The 21838-nt window shown below is 37.6% G+C and overlaps 1 protein-coding gene across 1 annotated transcript; it reads right to left on the bottom strand.

The window, feature by feature from the left end:
- Positions 1 to 15178: 15178 nt before the first annotated feature.
- SCG2 (secretogranin II) lies at positions 15179 to 20609 on the bottom strand. Its single transcript, XM_068543760.1, has 2 exons — positions 20530 to 20609; positions 15179 to 17350 (listed from the first exon to the last, which is right to left on the bottom strand). Exon 2 carries the CDS (start codon positions 17334 to 17336, stop codon positions 15486 to 15488), a length of 1851 nt encoding a protein of 616 aa, XP_068399861.1. The 5' UTR covers positions 17337 to 17350; positions 20530 to 20609; the 3' UTR covers positions 15179 to 15485.
- Positions 20610 to 21838: the final 1229 nt, after the last annotated feature.

Here is a 21838-nt window from a genome sequence, read left to right as displayed (position 1 = left end):
AAATGCCTTTTAAATGCACATATATTACGTGCCTGTGCGTAATATACATTCACATATCTTATCACATATATTATATGTGATATAAATCTATGTGATTATATCACATAGATTTACATATATTAAGAAGGCAGTTTTCACATAATGGGCAGACTCAAAAGTGAGCATTTTATATTATATTGAATTCTGTGCTCCAACCATTCCAATTATAATACAGTCACAGTGTATCTGTTGAACATACACATTTTTAAAATTAAACCTTTAGTTTAGCTCTGACTGGTAATGAATAGAAATATAGAACACAAAATTAGAAACTCTTCTCATTATGTTTTGTTGCATGTAACTTTCCTATAATAATATGAGTCTCATCAGGATCAGATCTTAAACTCAATAAATAGAAAGCACACATCGTGGCTTACTCCAGCCAACACTCTGGAAAGGCCGCTAAACCACCGAAGAGGCTCAGGTTGGCACTGCAGTCTTCTTATTTTTATTTTGCTAGAGATGCAAGAAGCCTGAAGGTTAAAGCAGAAAATGGCTTCCACCAGTCTCATGAATTTTGAAGCGGCTCCTGAGCTGTGCTGATTTCACACTGCAGAGCGGTGCTGTAACCCTGACTCTCCTGCTACCATAGCAACCTGTTGGTTCAGAATGAATTGAATTGTGGGGTTATCAATAAGGGGAACGGGGAAGGGGCTTCTGCTTTATTTATTTTTTAAGTCAGCTTACTGTGCAATGCCTATGAATGGGAAGACCAAGAAGAAATAATTCTGTTGTTTCTTTTAAAATCTATATGGCTTTCTAAACACACCGTGGTTATTAAGTATTCATGTTAAACCTCTAGGAGTTAGTTTATCATTGTATCATGATTGGAATGTAGAGAACAAATAAAATCAGATTAAAGTCTTTGTTATCTCATTGAAAATTCATTTAAAAACAAGATTTGGGCAGTGTGCAGAAAGGACAATATATGAAATTGAAACTTGGTCTGTCAGTTTTCCCTGCCCATATTGGGGAACTTTAGCATGATTTGCAATTTTAAGCTTAAAATAAACCTGAAGTGTTCGTTCATACCACCCACAGACTTCTGAATATTCCAATTCCCGTGAAATGGCCCCAGTTAAATTGGAACTCATGACAGATGGAATCAGAACTTGTTGCTTAATCACAAATCACTTTCTCAAAAGAGCCACAGCATGAGAAATAATCCTGTTTGTAAATGGAGTAAAAGTTCCTTCAGAGCGTGGTCTATTTTTGCGGAAATACGTTATATGTATCCTTTATATCCCTCTCTCTACATAATGTCTAATACTAGGATTTACACATTGCAAATGGTTAATAATAGTTGTTGATTAATTGACTGGGAAATTCTACCTTATGTATTTAGCAATTACTTTGTTCTGGGCACTGCAAAGCCACTTCACACACATTGCTGATAAATCTTCACAATAACCTTGTAAGGTAAATATAATCCCTTCCTCAGATCCAGCTAGATTAAGTGCCCGATCAAATAAATCACAAAGCCAGAATTTTACTCAGTTTTGTTTTGTTTCGTTTATTAGCTCCAAAGCCTCTTCTCCAAGTAAATGTTCCAATCTACCAGGTCAGAGGGACTTTCTGGAACTGAAGTCTGAATGCTCTTTGAGGTGTGATACAAGAATTGATATGCCAGCCAACATTAGAAAGGCTAAACTATTACGTGGTGGTCCAAACTCACCCTGTAAAACATGTGTGAAAACTTTATTGTTTAAAATAGCAAACTCGTGTTTCTAGACCTCAGGATCAGAAAACTCCCAGTTAAAAAGGGATACCAGTGTGGGGAGCTACAGTCGGGTTCAAACCCAAACTAAGGTAAATATTAAATGTGATACTCTCTGAAGCATAAGCCATGGTACTATTCTGGGATTTCAGATGTTCTGAAAACACCAAGGCTAAAGAGCCCTTCAGATGACCATGTGAGATGCACAGTAGGCACTTTTTTCTTTTCTATTAAGTTGAGCTGAGGTTACAGAAGGTACATGCACAGACTCCAAAAAGCACAAGACAGCAAAGAGGAAGGTATGCTAGATAACATCTTCTCATTTATTCAATACGTGTAAACTGAGCAGCTCACATGAAAGAGGCATGGGTTGGGCATTGTAGGGGACATGGAGAGGGGATTCAGAGCAAGCCTCTGACTTCAGAGAGCTTATAATTTAACAGGTGAAACAGAGAGGTCAACATGACTAACCACCGCTATGTAGCAAGATCAAGAGAAAAAGAAATATTGCAACAAAGGTAAAAGAAAATCACCGTGAAAGCTAAGAAAAAGGGGCAGTCAGGGCACTCTTAACGGAGGTGGCAGCATGTACACTAAGCCCTGAAAAATGAGTAAGATGTTGGAAGACTCCAGCAGGCTAAGGAAGCAAAAGCATCAAGATACAAATATGTGCTGGAGCAACAGGAAGTACCAATGTGGCTCTTACATCATTTTGTCTTATCATGGACCTTATAGCCCATCTCCACCAAGACCTTCCACCCTACCACCCACTGTTCCCCGATGACATTTAGAAGTCACAACAATGATAATGATTTAATAAAAGGTCATCAAGAAAAAAAAAGAATCTGATAAAATAACAAACCTCAAGACATAAACAATACATTTTTTTAACATCTTTATTGGAATATAATTGCTTTACAGTAGTGTGTCAGTTTCTGCTTTATAACAAAGTGAATCAGCTATACATATACATATATCCCCATATCTCTTCCCTCTTGCATCTCCCTCCCTCCCACCCTCCCTATCCCACCCCTCTAGGTGGTCACAAAGCACCGAGCTGATCTCCCTGTGCTATGTGGCTGCTTCCCACTAGCTATACGTTTCTCCAAAGAACATATACAGATTGCCAACAAACATATGAAAGGACGCTCAACATCACTAATCATTAGAGAAATGCAAATCAAAGCTACAATGAGGTATCACCTCACACCGGTCAGAATGGCTATCATCAAAAAATCTACAAACAATAAATGCTGGAGAGGGTATGGAGAAAAGGGAACCCTCTTGCACTGTTGGTGGGAATGTAAATTGATACAGTCACTGTGGAGAACAGTATGGAGGTTCCTTAAAAAACTAAAAATAGTACTACCATACAACCCAGCAATCCCACTACTGGGCATATACCCTGAGAAAACCATAATTCAAAAAGAGTCGTGTACCACAATGTTCATTGCAGCTCTATTTACAATAGCCAGGACATGGAAGCAACCTAAGTGTCCATCGACAGAGGAATGGGTAAAGAAGATGTGGCACATATATACGATGGAATATTACTCAGCCATAAAAAGAAACAAAATTGAGTTATTTGCAGTGAGTGGATGGACCTAGAGTCTGTCATACAGAATGAAGTAAGTCAGAAAGAGAAAAACAAATACCGTACACTAACACATATATATGGAATCTAAAAAAAAAAAAAAAAAAATGGTTCTAAAGAACCTAGGGGCAGGACAGGAATAAAGACACAGACATAGAGACTGGACTTGAGGACACAGGGAGGGGGAAGGGTAAGGTGGGATGAAGTGAGAGAGTGGCATGGACATATATACACTACCAAAACAATACATTTTTACTTGAAAAAGTCTTGAGAATGGAAAGTGGAGTGGATGTAGCCATATGTAAATGATATGGAAATTAACTATAAATACACATGTGGCTTTGGCCCTCCAGAAAAAGAAACTTGCTGATGATTGCTGTAATAAACCCTTTAGAAGGTAGATACTGTCTGAACACTTGCAGGCAAATTGTCATCTTTGTTTCAAGTCAAAAGGCTTAAATCTGCCAGGAAAACTCCACTGGCTTTTCAGTCCCTGGTTCTTTTCACCCTTCAGAAGTTCCCTGATCAAAGCCCATGGGACTTCCTAGCCTTCCAACCATCAGGAAGAATAGTTGCAGCATAAATATTGATAGCTGTAATAGCTACGTATTTGGGCTAGCATAACTTATATCAGCATGTGACCAATTTCCATAGCATTTATAATAGCAGTGATTTTTTTTCTTGTATGGGGTAAAATAACTATAATTCTCACCTATATTGATTAAAAATACCAAAATAACTATAATTTCATAATGGTAGAGAACTATGGCATTTTAGAGGATTGTCTAACCATGGCATCGGCCCTTCTGATAATGCATGAGTTAAACTGAAAAAAATATCTGGGTCCAGTTGTCACAAGCTGACAGCTCTTACCTATCCCCTTCCTGCGAATGCTAAGGTCCAGAGGTAATTGAGTTCCAATGCTGCTGCTACGTTTCCTTTAGGCAAAGGTGAAAGACTTGGTAAAGAAAGATATTGAAATCTGGATCAAAAAGTTTTATTTCATTAATTTTATTCCGTAAAAATTTAATTACTGGGCTTCCCTGGTGGCGCAGTGGTTGAGAATCTGCCTGCCAATGCAGGGGACACGGGTTCGAGCCCTGGTCTGGGAAGATCGCACATGCCGCGGAGCAACTCGGCCCGTGAGCCACACCTACTGAGCCTGCGCGTCTGGAGCCTGTGCTCCGCAACAAGAGAGGCCGCGATAGTGAGAGGCCCGCGCACCACAATGAGGAGTGGCCCCCGCTCGCCGCAACTAGAGAAAGCCCGCACACAGAAACGAAGACCCAACACAGCCAAAAAGAAATAAACAAATAAATAATTTTTTAAAATGCCACCTCACTTTAAAAAAAAAATTAATTACTTTACTAATGTTATTACTTTTCATTAATTTCATTCTGAAAAATTTAAAATGAGTCTAATCAAATTTGTATTGATATAATAAAATTGATATTTCTTTATTTGTTCAACAAAGATTTACCTTGTTTCACTGTTCTAAATTTTTTTTAAGTTTCTTTTTTTTTTTTTATTCAAACAGAAAGTCACAAAAATTATAATCATCCTCATCAGTTCACTCAGTCCCATGTAATTAATTATTTTTTCATCTTGATCTTTGTTAGCACTTTAAGGAACTCATCAGTTTTCCATTAGAGTTCTGAAAATGCTTATTCATTCAGTTCAGCAGTATAGTCAGGTACCAGAAACCTGTACTTGTCAGAGTCTTTTCCATGAATTCCTTGAAGATGAAACCCTTTTTTAGGAACATTTTTGCAAAAGCATCAGAGTACACCCAGAAGTGGCTGTAAATGACAAAAGACTTAAAAATGACCACAGTTAAAGATTTGATGAGAGTTCATAATAATGCAATTGACAAGGAAATTTAGTTATTTCTGAGATATACATTTTAAAATAATAACTAGAATTATGACTTATAACATTATACCAGAACATATACGATTTTTAGGAATTTCATGTAATGTCTGAAACAATTACATTAACATGTTTCCATACAAAAAACCCAAAGAAAGTTTAGTATTAGTTTTTTGTTTTTTGTTCTTTTTACTTTTTTAATTTAATTTAATTTATTTTTTTATACAGTGGGTTCTTATTAGTCATCAATTTTATACACATCAGTGTATACATGTCAATCCCAATCACCCAATTCATCACACAACCATCCCCACCCCCCTGCAGCTTTCCCCCCTTGGTGTCCATACGTTTGTTCTCTACATCTATGTCTCAAATTCTGCCCTGCAAACCGGTTCATCTGCACCATTTTTCTAGGTTCCACATACATGCGTCAATATACGTTATTTGTTTTTCTCTTTCTGACTTACTTCACTCTGTATGACAGTCTCTAGATCCATCCACGTCTCAACAAATGACCCAGTTTCATTCCTTTTTATGGCTGCGTAATATTCCATTGTATATATGTACCACTTCTTCCTTATCCATTCGTCTGTCGCTGGGCATTTAGGTTGCTTCCATGACCTGGCTACTGTAAAGAGTGCTGCAATGAACATTGGGGTGCATGTGTCTTTTAGAATTATGGTTTTCTCTGGGTATATGCCCAGTAGTGGGATTCCTGGATCATATGGTACTTCTATATTTAGTTTTCTAAGGCACCTCCATACTGTTCTCCATAGTGGCTGTATCAATTTACATTCCCACCAACAGTGCAAGAGGGTTCCCTTTTCTCCACACACTCTCCAGCATTTGTTGTTTATAGATTTTCTGATGATGCCCATTCTAACTGGTGTGAGGTGATACGTCATTGTAGTTTTGATTTGCATTTCTCTAATAATTAGTGATGTTAAGCACCTTTTCATGTGTTTCTTGACCATCTGTATGTCTTCTTTGGAGAAATGTCTATTTAGGTCTTCTGCCCATTTTTGGATTGGGTTGTTTGTTTCTTTAATATTGAGCTGCATGAGCTGTTTATATATTATGGAGATGAATTCTTTCTCCGTTGATTCGTTTGCAAATATTTTCTTCCATTCTAAGGGTTGTCTTCTTGTCTTGTTTATGGTTTCCTTTGCTGTGCAAAAGGTTTTAAGTTTCATTAGGTCCCATTTGTTTATTTTGTTTTTATTTCCATCACTCTAGGAGGTGGATCAAAAAATATCTTGCTGTGATTTATGTCAAAGAGTGTTCTTCCTATGTTTTCCTGTAAGTGTTTTATAGTGTCCAGTCTTACATTTAGGTCTTGAATCCATTTTGAGTTTATTTTTGTGTATGGTGTTAGGGAGTGTTCTAATTTCATTCTTTTACATGTAGCTGTCCAGTTTTCCCAGCACCACTTATTGAAGAGACTGTCTTTTCTCCATTGTATATCCTTGCCTCCTTTGTCATAGATTAGTTGACCATAGGTGCATGGGTTTATCTCTGGGCTTTCTATCTTGTTCCATTGATTTACGTTTCTGTTTTTGTGCCAGTACCATATTGTCTTGATTACTGTAGCTTTGTAGTATAGTCTGAAGTCAGGGAGTCTGATTCCTCCAGCTCCGTTTCCTTCCCTCAAGACTGTTTTGGCTATTCGGGGTCTTTTGTGTCTCTATACAAATTTTAAGATTTTTTGTTCTAGTTCTGTAAAAAATGACATTGGTAATTTGATAGGGATTGCATTGAATCTGTAGATTGCTTTGGGTAGCATAGTCATTTTCACAATATTGATTCTTCCAATCCAAGAACATGGTATATCTCTCCATCTGTTGGTATCATCTTTAATTTCTTTCAGCAGTGTCTTATAGTTTTCTGCATACAGGTCTTTTGTCCCCGTAGGTAGGTTTATTCCTAGGTATTTTATTCTTTTTGTTGCAGTGGTAAATGGGAGTGTTTCCTTAATTTCTCTTTCAGATTCTTCATCGTCAGAGTATAGGAATGCAAAAGATTTCTGTGCATTAATTTTGTATCCTGCAACTTTACCAAATTCATTGATTAGCTCTAGTAGTTTTCTGGTGGCATTTTTAGGATTCTCTATGTATAGTATCATGTCATCTGCAAACAGTGACAGTTTTACTTCTTCTTTTCCAATTTGTATTCCTTTTATTTCTTTTTCTTCTCTGATTGCCGTGGCTAGGACTTCCAAAACTATGATGAATGATAGTGGTGAGAGTGGACATCCTTGTCTCGTTCCTGATCTTAGAGGAAATGCTTTCAGTTTTTCACCGTTAACAATGATGTTTGCTGTGGGTTTGTCATATATGGCCTTTATTATGTTGAGGTTGGTTCCCTCTATGCCCACTTTCTGGAGAGTTTTTATCATAAATGGATGTGGAATTTTGTCAAAAGCTTTTTCTGCATCTATTGAGATGATCAAATGGTTTTTATTCTTCAATTTGTTAAAATGGTGTATCACATTGATTGATTTGCTTATATTGAAGAATCCTTGCATCCCTGGAATAAATCCCACTTGATCATGGTGTATGATCCTTTTAATGTGTTGTTGGATTCTGTTTGCTAGTATTTTGTTGAGGAGTTTTGCATCTATATTCATCAGTGATATTTGTCTGTAATTTTCTGTTTTTGTAGTATCTTTGTCTCGTTTTGGTATCAGGGTGATGGTGGCCTCATAGAATGAGTTTGGGAGTGTTCCTTCCTCCACAATTTTTTGGAAGAGTTTGAGAATGATGGTGTTAGCTCTTCTCTAAATGTTTGATAGAATTCACCTGTGAAGCCATCTGGTCCTGGACTTTTGTTTTTTGGAAATTTTTCATCACAGTTTCAATTTCATTACTTGTGATTGTTCTGTTCATATTTTGTATTTCTTCCTGGTTCAGTCTTGGTAGGTTATACCTTTCTAAGAATTTGTCCATTTTTTCCAGGTTGTCCATTTTATTGACATAGAGTTGCTTGTAGTAGTCTCTTAGGATGCTTTGTATTTCTGCAGTGTCTGTTGTAACTTCTCCTTTTTCATTTCTAACTTTATTGATTTGAGTCCTCTCCCTCTTTTTCTTGATGAGTCTGGTTAATGGTTTATCAATTTTGTTTATCTTCTCAAAGAACCAGCTTTTAGTTTTATTGATCTTTGTTATTGTTTTCTTTGTTTCTAGTTCATTTATTTCTGCTCTGATTTTCATGATTTCTTTCCTTCTGCTAACTTTGGGTTTTGTTTGTTTTTCTTTCTCTAGTTCCTTTAGGTGTAAGGTTAGATTTTTTATATGAGATTTTTCTTGCTTCTTGAGGTAGGCTTGTAGAGCTATAAACTTCCCTCTTAGAACTGCTTTTGCTGCATCGCATAGATTTTGGATCGTCGTGTTTTCATTGTCATTTGTCTCTAGGTATTTTTTGATTTCCTCTTTGATTTCTTCAGTGATCCCTTGGTTATTTAGTAACGTATTGCTTAGCCTCCATGTGTTTGTGTTTTTTACGTTTTGTTTCCCTGTAATTCATTTCTAATCTCATACCGTTGCGGTCAGAAAAGATGCTTGATAGGATTTCAATTTTCTTAAATTTACTGAGGCTTGATTTGTGACCCAAGACATCATCTATCGTGGAGAATGTTCTGGGCACACTTGAATAGAAAGTATAGTCTGCTGGTTTTGGATGGAATGTCCTATAAATATCAATTAAATCTATCTGCTCTACTGTGTCATTTAAAGCTTCTGTTTCCTTATTTATTTTCATTTTGGATGATCTGTCCATTGTTGTAAGTGAGGTGTTAAAGTCCCCCACTATTATTGTGTTACTGTCGATTTCCTCTTTTATAGCTGTTTGCAGTTGCCTTATGTATTGAGGTGCTCCTATGTTGGGTGCATATATATTTATAATTGTTATATCTTCTTCTTGGATTGATCCCTTGATCATTATGTAGCGTCCTTCCTTGTCTCTTGTAACATTCTTTATTTTAAAGTCTATTTTATCTGATATGAGCATTGCTACTCCAGCTTTCTTTTGATTTCCATTTGCATGGAATATCTTTTTCCATCCCCTCACTTTCAGTCTGTATGTGTCCCTAGGTCTGAAGTGGGTCTCTTGTAGACAGCGTATAGATGGGTCTTGTTTTCGTATCCATTCAGCAAGCCTGCGACTTTTGGTTGGAGCACTTAATCCATTCACGTTTAAGGTAATTATCGATATGTATGTTCCTGTGACCATTTTCTGAATTGTTTTGGGTTTGTTTTTGTAGGTCCTTTTCTTGTCTTGTGTTTCCCACTTAGAGAAGTTCCTTTAGCATTTGTTGTAGAGCTGGTTTGGTGGTGCTGAATTCTCTAAGCTTTTGCTTGTCTGTAAAGCTTTTGATTTCTCAATAGAATCTGAATGAGAATCTTGCTAGGTAGAGTAATCTTGGTTGTAGGTTCTTCCCTTTCATCACTTTAAGTATATCATGCCACTCTCTTCTGGCTTGTAGCGTTTCTGCTGAGAAATCAGCTGCTAACTTTATGGGAGTTCCCTTGTTTGTTATTTGTCATTTTTCCCTTGCTGCTTTCAATAATTTTTCTTTTTCTTTAATTTTTGCCACTTTGATTAGTATGTGTCTCGGCGTGTTTCTCCTTGGGTTTATCCTGTATGGGACTCGCTGCACTTCCTGGACTTGGGTGGCTATTTCTTTTCCCATGCTAGGGAAGTTTTCGACTATTATCTCTTCAAATATTTTCTCAGGTCCTTTCTCTCTCTCTTCCCTTTCTGGGACCCCTGTAATGTGAATGTTGTTGTATTTAATGTTGTCCCAGTGGTCTCTTAGGCTATCTTCATTTCTTTTCATTCTTTTTTCTTTATTCTGTTCCACAGCAGTGAATTCCACCATTCTGTCTTCCAGGTCACTTATCTGTTCTTGTGCCTCAGTTATTCTACTATTGATTCCTTCTAGTGTAGTTTTCATTTCAGTTATTGTATTGTTCATCTCTGTTTGTTTGTTCTTTAATGCTTCTAGGTCTTTGTGAAACGTTTCTTTCATCTTCTTGATCTTTGCCTCCATCCTTTTTCTGAGGTCCTGGATCATCTTCTCTATCATTATTCTGAATTCTTTTTCTGGAAGGATGCCTATCTCCACTTCATTTAGTTATGTTTCTGGGGTTTTATCTTGTTCCTTCATCTGGTACATAGCCCTCTGCCTTTTCATCTTGTCTATATTTCTGTGAATGTGGTTCTTGTTCCATGGGCTGCAGGTTTGTAGTTCTTCTTGCTTCTGTTGTCTGCCCTCTGGTGGATGAGGCTATCTAAGAGGCTTGTGTAAGTTTCCTAATGGGAGGGACTGGTGGTGGGTAGAGCTGACTCTTGCTCTGGTGGGCAGCGCTCAGTAAAACTTTAATCCACTTGACTGCTGATGGGTGGGGCTGGGTTCACTCCCTGTTGGTTGTTTGGCATGAGGCAACCCTACACTGGAGCCTACTTGGGCTCTTCGGTGGGGCTAATGACAGACTCTGGGAGGGCTCATGCCAAGAAGTACTTCCCAGAACTTCTGCTGCCAGTGTCCTTGTCCCCTCAGTGAGCCACAGCCACCCCCCGCCTCTGCAGAAGACCCTCCAACTAACAGGTAGGTCTGTTTCAGTCTCCCCTGGGGTCACTGCTCCTTCCCCTGGGTCCCGATGTGCACCCTACTTTGTGTGTGCCCTCCAAGAGTGGAGTCTCTGTTTCCCCCAGTCCTGTCAAAGTCCTGCAATCAAATCCCACTAGCCTTCACAGTCTGATTCTCTAGGAATTCCTCTTCTCGTTGCCAGACTCCCAGGTTGGGAAGCCTGTTGTGGGGCTCAGAACCTTCACTCCAGTGGGTGGACTTCTGTGGTATAAGTGTTCTCCAGTCTGTGAGTCACCCACCCAGCAGTTATGGAATTTGATTTTACTGTGATTGCACCCCTCCTACTGTCTCATTGTGGCTTTTCCTTTGTCTTTGGATGTGGGGCATCTTTTTTTGTGAGTTCCAGTGTCTTCCTGTCAATGATTGTCCAGCAGCTAGTTGTGATTCTGGTGTTCTCACAAGAGGGAGTGAGAGCAAGTCCTTCTACTCTGCCATCTAGGTTCCTAGTCCCACTGTTCTAAATTAAAAGTTAAGTTCAATTCTTCCTTCTCTCCTACCTTTTCTCCCTTATTTCTTCATTCTCAATTCATTCATTTGGTCAGTATCTATTTTCTGTGCATTTTTTATATCCCAGTAACTGTTCTAGGAAGCTAGAGATACCACAATGAATAAAACAAAGAATAACTACCCTCAGCAAGATTACATGCTAGTGGTGGAGGAGTAGACAATAAAGAAAATAAAAGTGAAAATTAAGAATGTTAGGTAAAAGTGCTAAGGATAAAAAATCAGGTAATGAATGGAGATAGAAAAAGTGTGTAGGAGTTGAAAGTTTAGAAAGAGTGGCATCAAGAAGTCAATATTTGTACAGAAAACTTGAAGGAAGTAAGAGAGAAAACCATGTAGATATTTGGGGAAATAGCACTTCTGAAGGAGGAAATAGCAAATGCAAAACTCTTGAGGCATATTCAAGGAACAGTGAGAAAGCCGGTGCAGGCAGAAAAGAGAGTAATGCAGAGAGTACTAGGAAACTCAGAGCCAGATCATACAGTTGTAGAAGAGAAGGTAAGAGTGGGTGGAGAATTGGACTTTACTAGAATTCTTGTTTAGCAAAGAAGTTACAATGAAACACAAGAGACAGAAGGGAGTTAATGTTTACAAAGGAATGACTATAATGATGAACCATGAAATTTAAACTTGACAACGTGGGTGGTGAAGAATAAAGGGGATAAGAGAGAGTGGAAAGACGGTAGGATCCATAGGTTACATTTTTGGTGGATGTTGGGGATTACTGGAATTAAGGTACTAGAGGCAGTACCATGGAAATATAGAAAGTGGTTGTTAGAGTGAAATGTTTAGAATTCAGATTTAGGATAGGTTGCAGTTATTAGTAAGGAAAAGAGCAAGGGCATAACTATGCAAGTGAATAGCTGCTGGAGGATGGAGCCTGGAATATATTGGAAAGATCATCTTTATGAATATTGAAAACAACAAGTATGAACACAGTAGCAGTGCTAGAAAAAGTGACAGTGAACAGGAACTAGATTTAATGAGTGAGGGTAAGTGACCTGGGGCAGTAGATGTCCGCAGCAGTGGGGGGTAAAGGGTGGGTAGTAAGTGATGGCATGAGATTCAAAGTCAGATGTTTTTATGGAAGTGATATGTACTGTAGGCAGCAAAGAGGAGAAAGAGAGTTTCAGGGGAAACAGGAACCTCAGAGGAGAGGTAGGTTTTCCTCAGAGAAAGAAGGTTAAAAAGAACATTCACAGAAGAGTTTGAGGATGCAGGGGATTTTTCTGATGACTGACCTTGAGTATCAAAGACAAATGAAAAAAGATATAGGATATGGGACAGAGTAGGAATTGGGGTCCAAAGAAGTGATATACAAAGTTTGGAAGGGTGAGTATGAGAAATGAGGGATGACTTGGAAGTCTTGTTATAAAGGGCACCATCAGCTTAGTACTAACTGTCCCCAAAATGGGTAGGGTCAAGAGGCTGGGAGTGTTGAGGGGAGGGAAGGGTTGGTAGGTGGTGGTCTTGCCGAAAGCATACAGAGTGCTAGGCCATCTGACTCCTGTCAAGGCATGGACTCCTACAAAGGACTACAGTCGTAGTGCACACTTCCAGTGGTGGCCTGCAGGGGGCGTTTGTGAGGCGGGCTCAAACTACTTCCTGACTTCTGCTGAAGGAGGCTTCTGGCCAGGGAAAAGGGCAGTGCTGCCTTAATCCCAACTAGTTTGTCATCCACATCCTTGAATGATACTTAGAGCTTAATTTCTTATGCTAGTAAGCAATGTACTAAAACACTTATGAAAAAATACCTTTAGATCAGAAGTAAATAAATCTGATGACTCAATAGCTGGGTACATGGTGATGCTGCAAAAAGGCAAAGATGCTTGCTGACTAGTGTCTGAGAGAAGTCAGGTAAAGAATATATATCCCAAATTAATATATTTCCCCAACTGCCAATCCTGATGCCAGAAATGTCACTGTCAGAGAATCAGGGCATTTCAAGTGTAACTGAGACTTTGAGAAAAAGCAGCACCGTGTAGCAGAATGAGTGCAGGGTTTGCCAGCCCACTGATGTGTGTGTAAATCCCAGCCTGGGGCCTCATCAGCTGTGCTGTGTCAATTAACTTGCTCTCATTTTCTAACCTCCCGGTAGAACATTCACACATCACAGTGAAGGCAAGTTTCTGTTGGGTGGACGTGTGCCAAGGTCTCATTCTGCTTAGGGCAAGCATGGAGAGAGTCACGTGGCTGATTTAGGGTACTAGGAGTGGCTGGCTGCATGAAACAGAAAATCGAAGAGAAAATGTAATGGGCAGGTGGTGTATGTGAACATCTGCAAAGCATGGCTTATAAATATGTACTTAGACTTTAAGCTGTACAAATATCCTAGATCTCTCCATAATCTTGAGTTCATAGTACTGCCCCATGAGGTATTTGAGTAAAAACCACTTATTAGAAACACTGTAGAGACAATTCCCCTCTAAGGTCTTAGATTATAGATTCCAGATTTCCATGAAAGTATATGATGATTGGACAGAAAAGAGTCTGGACAAAATTACAAAGTAGGAAAACCTACATTCAGTGTTTTCCCCAAGGTGTGCAGGGCCTTCTCATTGTCTTTTAATCATTCCAGGATTGTCTCTCCTCTCCACCGCTGACACACGCACACACACACACAAACACAAGTGCCCTCCCTTGGAAATGACCCATACTGAGACTACATAAGCCTCCCACCACCCCACATCCAATGCCCCATCCCTCAGCTGAAACGGCCCTCCCCAGAGAGGCAGTGTAGTGAAGTGGTTAAGAACACAGGCTTTGGCAATTTATAATACTGGGTGACTTGGGGGAAGTTATTTAAACTTTCTGAGTTTTGCTTTTTATGATGTAAAAGGGTGACAATAAGTGGCGCTTGACAGTGATACAGTACAGATTTAATGAGATAAAGTGTTTAGTATTGTGCCTGGGGCAAAATAAATATTCAGTAAATAGTAACTGTGATTTATTTCCTTGGTTTTTTACGACCACTGTTGCTTTGTTGCTCTATATATTTTCTCGCTGCTGTTGTTGATTCCCTGTTGATATATCGGGATGCTGATAGCATCTACCCCTGAAGTGACGCACATCATAACAATTATGTACTGCTTAGCCCACTCAGGATTCTCTCTAACACGTGGACAAGAGAGAGGGCAGCTGAGGTATTCCCACTGTACCTAAGCCATTCACTTACCTGACAGTCAGTTTGGGGATCCTTTGGCCCCTCTCAAACCATATAAAAGAGTAGCAGCCTTGTGTTCTGGGGACCAGGGTGACCTGAGAATAGGTAGATTGCTTCCAAGTCTGTAATTGTTTCTGACTGTCCTATACACATCTCTTCTTTTTCAGTGCTGGTTATGGAAGACTTAAATGTTTGCATTTATATAAATCAAGGGTAAAAGGTATAAATATGATACCAAAAGTCTTATTCCATAATCATAAATATGAGAAAAACTATAGGCAAGCATTAGGTAGTGGGATGCTAGAGGATGTTGCATTCTACAAATGTGTAGTATGGTCGTATGTTTAAATTCCTTATTTCTAACCTGGATAGACTGTGGAAGGTGATGATTTTCTCTTTTAGCTCCATACTGCTTGCTCCATAGTCACCGTCTCTGGTTTTCCAGAATGAATAACCCACAGTTGTCCAGAAATAACATTTATTAAACAACAACAAAACACACAATAGAAAAGGCCTTTTAAATAAAACTATATATTTATAATGCTTTATTTTTTTTTGCTCCAATACTCCACAAAACACTACAGACAGTAACAAAATAATTCAATAAGTATTAAAAACTTTCAAGAGAATTATAGGACACTCTTTGTCATATGTGAGCATCAACAATGCCACAGTCATTAGATACACTATTAAACACTATCATAGATATCTTTCTTGAATAAGGGATATGATTAATATTTTTATTCAGAAGTCATAACATTTACATATATCCACACACAAGAGAACAGCTCAGAGTTAGTGAAGTAGACACCCCAGTGAAATGGAATCATCTGCCTGTACATCATTTAAAGGTATAACAGTGTTAACAAGATAGAAGTCAACACACTAAAGAGAAATGTTGGTGTTTGCTTGGGGTGGGAGGGGTGAAAGTAGGGCAATTAATGAAAGCTGCTTACATATTTTCCATTGCTCTTTTAGCAATATGCTCCCTTCCCTTTTCTGCCTTTTCTTGGTTGAGGTATTCCAGCACTTTCATTAATAGATCTTCATCCAAGTACTGTCTGTTGGGGGTATCGTCACTCTTCGGGGACCCCACAGGGAGCCTTTTGCTTACCGAGGCCAGTTTGTCAGTCTCCTGAGAGCTGTGTTGATTCAAACGTTCTTTGAGGGCCTGCTCGATTTGGTTCTCTTCCTGTAGATCATCTTCAGATGAGCCTTGACTGGGAACTCGCTTCACTTGGTTTGAATTCATGATCTCAGGGTATTTAACTAGCATCTTGGCCAAGTACTCTCCTAATTCTTGATCCTTGTCATTCAGGTTTTCATATGCCATTTGTCTGTTATCAACATCTGGCATCCAGACAGCTTTGGGAAGTTGGTTTGTTTTAGACCTTCCAGGACCATAGGGGAATCTTGACAGAACCTTCTCTCTGTTATACTGATTGGGAAAATATGGAAGCTTTTGATTTGCTGCATTTTCCATCCCTAAAAGATTTAAAATGTCCTCAACACTCAGCCCATCTGGTAGAGCCTCTGCCACAGCACGACCAGGTGTTTTGGGGTAGCCATTCTTGGAGAGCATCTTATTTTGGAACAGATCTGGATGGTCTAAGTCAACCTCTGAGATGTCTTCAGGGTCAAAGGGAATTTCAAGCTCCTGCTCTGGTTCCACTGATACATTTGGCTTCTCTCCAGTTTTGAGCATGTCAATTAAGTCTTCAGGGGGTATTTGTAAATTCCTTGAGATTTCAATCAGCTGATAAATAGATTGAGAATCAAGTGGTTTCTCAAAAAGCCTGGTTGCTCTTTCCCCATTTTCCCCTTTCTGTGACCTCCCACTTCCCGCAGCATTCACTAACCTTTTCAGATAGGCAATTACTTTGGAGACATCATCTGAGAGTTGGTCTTTACTCTCTTTCTGGAAGTCTTCATCCTGGAGGCCCAGCTGCCCTGAACGCTTCATTTCATCATTGATTTGTTCACTTTTTTCTATATTCTCTTTGCTGTCTCTTACCTCTTCCTGGGTTTGACTCTCTATTTTTTCCTCTACTGGGTTCCAATCTTCTCCCCCAACCACGTCTTCATAGGCAATGTTATTAGCCTTGTAGATATCATCTTCATCATCTGTGTAAAGTTTTTGCTCCTCATCAACCCGCTCACGCTTCTGGTTGTTTGGTCCTGTCAGTTTCCCCAGCTCTTGGAAGACAGATTCCAACGTAGCAAGGCTTTGAGGAGTATATTGTTCCTCTACTATTTCATTTGTGCGTTTAAAGGGGTTGTCCCTGGAATTCTCTTCATATATAGGAGGGAATCTCATGTGCTTGAGCTTTCTCTCCGGCCACTGTTGAGTCTCATAATCATCAGGCATGTCCATTGGGAAGTTCTTTTCTGAATTCAAGGTATAGGGCTTGTTGTCTTTTGGTGCAGACTGGGGCTCATTTTCAGCCTGTCTCAAAGCTTCAAGTATTATCTTCATCCACTCATCTTCACTCAGGGAATCCCTTGAACTTTCTGGCAAGTCACCATTTTCTTTTTGCTGAAGGGGAACAGAGACACCTTGGTAGGGATTGTAGTCTAGGCTGCTTTCTTCTTTGTGAGCTTGTTGTCGGAGCTTTTCTATGTACTCCAAAGCCCTGATCATTTCAGGACTGGGAAACCTTTGGACGTTTTCCAATTTGATATCTGGCTCCTTCTGAAGCAGCTGGTTTCTCTGAAATGAAGCTGCTTCGGCCTCAGAGAGGAGGAAAATTAAAGGGATGAGAGAGAGGGCTGCTCCAAGCCAGTGAGTCTTAGCTTCTGCCATGTTTGAAAGATTTCCTTAAAGCACAGAAAACATGAGTTAACACAAATGAAACAGACTAATAGACGCCATAGCAAAAGAGGTTATTGACCATTGAGGGGGAAAAGAAACCGTAGTAGAGATTATTCCACATTAATTTAGGATGACTCTTTTTAAAATCTATAAATATTCCCTACACAATCCTCACAAGCTAACCACAGGAATCTTTAGCGAAATTGTTACCCAGTTGCATCAAATTTGTATGGCATTCTCTTGGTCAAAATAATAGCAAAAACACTGATAGGAAGTTTCTCAAATTTTATTTTTTAATTTATAAAACATGTTGTTTGTTTTGTAGTATGCATTGTTTCTGTTAAATAAAGACTTTCCAAGATGAGTTTTAGTTATCTTGTACAGCATTCCTTCTGAAATCACTGGCAAAAAAATTAGCTGGCTTAATTTAAAACAGGCATGTACACACACACACACACACACACACACACACAGAGTTATCTCCTTATCGAAAACCATGTGATTTAGTTCCTGAATTGTCCACCTAATTTGTTGTAGAAACACAGCAGCAGTGACATTACTATATATGATGAAGTGATATACCATGTTAATGTTAATCATACGGAATTATCTTGTGGATGAGTCCCATTCACATACATTTTCAGAAATAACTTGTTCTCACTCTGCCACTAAATCATACTATTAATTTTGGAAGATCTATACCTTAATGACCTCCAGAATATGGGTCTTCTCAAGTCCCAGCTATAAGTAAACCTAATGAAGTTTTTCTTTAAATATCCCCAAAGCAGTATTTCTTTACCCATTGAATTCCAAAATATTTAATTTAGAAGTCTGGCATTTTAAAATTACTCATCTTGATTGACATGTAATAACACACAGGGTACCGTCAGGATACACAAGCACAATAGCTAGAGTTACAAAAAATAATAAATCCATGATATCCAGTGAAGTTTATTTCAGAGTAAATGTACTAAAATATAAACTGTTTTAAAATATCTGTGCTCCATATTTCTTCTAATAATTTTATTGTGACTGTCTTGTAAAATGCAATCATGGTTATATTTTTCCTCAGCCCTCAAGAGTGTATAGTAAATAATAACAGATGCTACAGAAAGAACATAAGCTTTCTTAACCAGTCTATTTCTGAACTTGTGAGTGTTCAGATTCAGCTTGACTTATGTCTGTGTCTATTTGGGTGTGGACCTATGAAATCTTAAATGACTCATACTGTTAGAAAATCTTAAAATAACCACTATGTAACTCCCAATTTAGATAAATACAGACAATGTGTTGAATTCTTCCTACTTAAAATTTTTCATTCATTTTTTTTTTTCTCCAAGGCCTGATAGTCTCACGTATGAATTAGCAAAAGGATTAGTTTTTACATGTTTTACATTTGGCATTGATAACATTTAAACCTAATTTAATACTTGCAATTTTTGTTACAAATAAAGTAAATGTAAAGGAATTTTATAAGTTTGTTCATGATATCTTACCTGAATTATGGTTTTGTGATATATAAGCTAAGTTATGTAGGTACAATTATCTATTAGCTTAGACATCAATTGTAGAAAATATCATTGTTCACTAGATTATATTGGTATTTAAGTAATGTTCTCAGTTTTTAGAACCTAAAAAAAAGTTGTACTTACAGAAATTTCTTTAGCACAGATTTATTTATTTAAATGATTATTAAAATTAGTTAGTAAAATATACATTTTTTTAAAAGATCCCCATTAACTTGACTACTTAATTTACTGAAAGGAAAATCTTTAAAGGCATGTCAGAGGAAATTTCTAAAATATTTGCTATGAATCAATGTTTACTAAAGGAAATTATATTCATAAATTCTTAGGTTTAAGTAAAAGTACATTATGCATTTTCTTTATACTATTTCAGGATTAATTTAGATTTGGAAATCAATTTTCAACATTGGTATTTAGACTAGTAGTTTTAAGAATCTTAGTAAACTTATTTTCTTTGAGACCATTATCCTGAAGTATTTTTAACAGATGGGTTATGTGCTGGTCTTTAAAATCATTATCTTGTAGGTGGGCTTCGCTGTGGAGTTGGGGCAAAATATCCAATGCAGTTATTTAAACCACAGCCTAACAAGAGCTACTGTTTGGTCATATATTCAGATTCAGTTTGGATGACACAGTTATTGCCTTTGAGTAAGACTCAAGGGATTTCTTTCCCAGGTAGCAGCTCATCTAAGTAGTGAAGGTGGTTTCAACAGCTCTAATATTCTATATAGAGTTTGAACTAAAGCCTTGTAAGTTAAAATGTCTTTTCTATTGAAATTAGACTAGAGCATTAACAAATGCAGCTGGATATATCAAATTTGAGCAATTCAACTAGTTAGGATACAGAAAAAAGAAACACTTGTCCCATTCAAAATATTTAGCAAAATATTGTACAATCTCTTTCAACCAAAGCATAATAATAATAGTTTGTACAGTTATGAATGTTTTCCTCATGCATTCCAAATTATGATCTCTCTGTAATCCATGGTCATATCCAACCTATAACCCAAGATAATGTTTCACCGTGAATAAACAAGGAAGCTCATTCTAATCTTACCTCCCTAGGATTAAAATTAGGAAATAATAATGTAAGCCTTTTCAGAGTATACCAATTGAGAAAATAATTGTATATAGTTAGTTAACTTTGAGCTCTTGCAAGGTAAATGTCAAAGGGGAAAAAAAACCTAATTCCAAAATTGGTTGCTTCTATCACTAGCGTGTTTAACAGCCTTTGAATCATTGGAAACCTACTGTTAAGAATATTAAGCATATAAATTATATCCTTGGCCTTGTATCTGGTTCTTAGGGGAAGAAACAATAAATTAAGGAAAGAAACAAAATATCAGGCTTGGTTAACTTTACATTAATAATATGTATTGACACAAATATCCTAAACTTTTTCATGCTTCTTATATATGATTATCTAAATAGCACTATGGTTAGTAAATACCTAACAGCAAGTGGTATAAATCACAGATGCAATCATATATATGTACACGTATATAGTGTCCTTACATTGGCCGATGAGCAGCAGGTTACTGTTCAGCTACTCTATAGATACAAGCTTGCCAAATGGTCTTTTTCTTCTTAGCTAGGAATTAAGGAGAGAACACGCAATTTAGAACTTCCAAGTAAATCAAAGGGAAAAGCAGTCTTACCTCTTTTTTATGTGGCAGAGAACGTCCACAGCACGTTCCTCCTGGTCCGCTGCGTGAGCTGCTCGGACCGTTTCAGCACCCGGACAGCTCCTGGGCTTATAGGGAGCCGCCGCGCCTGACTCCGCACTGCCACACTGACGTCACCGGCTCAGCCACAAACCCGAGCAGAGGCGAGCTTCTTCAGAGAGAAAATAAGCACTTTATATATCTTTAAAAAAAAAAAAAAAAAAAAAGTTGCATGCTTACGCCACCTGTCTTTTTGTGGCAAAAACTGCAGTTTCCTTTTTTTTCTTTTGTCAAAATCTTTGAGGCTTGAAATAAAATGCTTTGCACAATTTCCCTTAGAAAGAAAAATCCATCAGATAGACATGGCTAATTGCAATATAATCTCGTCTGTGTTCTAATAGCTTGTGATAGGGTTTCCTATTGCTGTTGCTGTTGTAATCGTCTTTATAAGAAAGTTTTACAGACAAGGACTTTTTTTTTTTTCCTTCAGTGGTCACAAAGAAATTACATTACCATTCCTCAGTATGCTCCAAGAGGAACAGAAGACACATTATGAATATGAAATCATATTTTATATCATAACCACAAGCAGCATTGTTTTTAAAACCATATTTATTTGAATAAAAAAGTTTTCTCTTTTTTATGTGAGTTACCTTTAAGGCTCTAATGAGTTGGAATTTTGCTTTAGAGCTTCAGTATAATTTTGTTTTGTTTTGTTTTGTTTTTGTTTTTGACAATATAATTTTGAAGTGGGTATTTCTAAGGTCTCAGGTCTCATAATTGATAATTTTATATGAATCTGTTGGCATCTTTTACAACATTTGATCTCAAAAAGGGAAGTTCAGAAGTTGAAAATACTTCCAATAAGAAAAAAAACATATTCACTGTTTGAGGAAAGTGTGACACATATGTAATTGTAACTCATTTGTAACTAAAAGGAAGTTATACTATGAATATTTTCCTTCTCCAGTTGAATCAGATGAATTGAATACCTTCCATAAATGTGACCAGTTTAGGGAATAATATAATACTTCCAACTCCAACCTCTCAGACTTGTAGTTCATAATCATTCCTGTGCTTTACCAGGTAACCTGATTATATATTTTAATAATTTATGTAAGTCTAAATTTTTAACTTCATTTCATTAAAGATATGATTCTCCTAAAAACAGTATATTTTGAAATATACTTTAAGTATACAAAAGAATCTTGCTGTATAAGAGACCCCTTTTGGCTCTGTTAAATGAATAATCAGCCACTGATTTATACATTCAGTAAGTTGTAATGCCTACTAAGTGCCAGAT

Source organism: Eschrichtius robustus, chromosome 5 (assembly GCF_028021215.1).
Source record: "Eschrichtius robustus isolate mEscRob2 chromosome 5, mEscRob2.pri, whole genome shotgun sequence".
NCBI lineage: Eukaryota > Metazoa > Chordata > Mammalia > Artiodactyla > Eschrichtiidae > Eschrichtius > Eschrichtius robustus.
The sequence above is the reverse complement of the archived record's forward strand: the minus strand, read 5'-3'. Positions and strand labels throughout refer to the sequence as shown.

Bases quoted from the DNA above. Each gene is read 5' to 3' on its own strand.
- SCG2 (XM_068543760.1), bottom strand. From the start codon at position 17,336: ATGGCAGAAGCTAAGACTCACTGGCTTGGAGCAGCCCTCTCTCTCATC.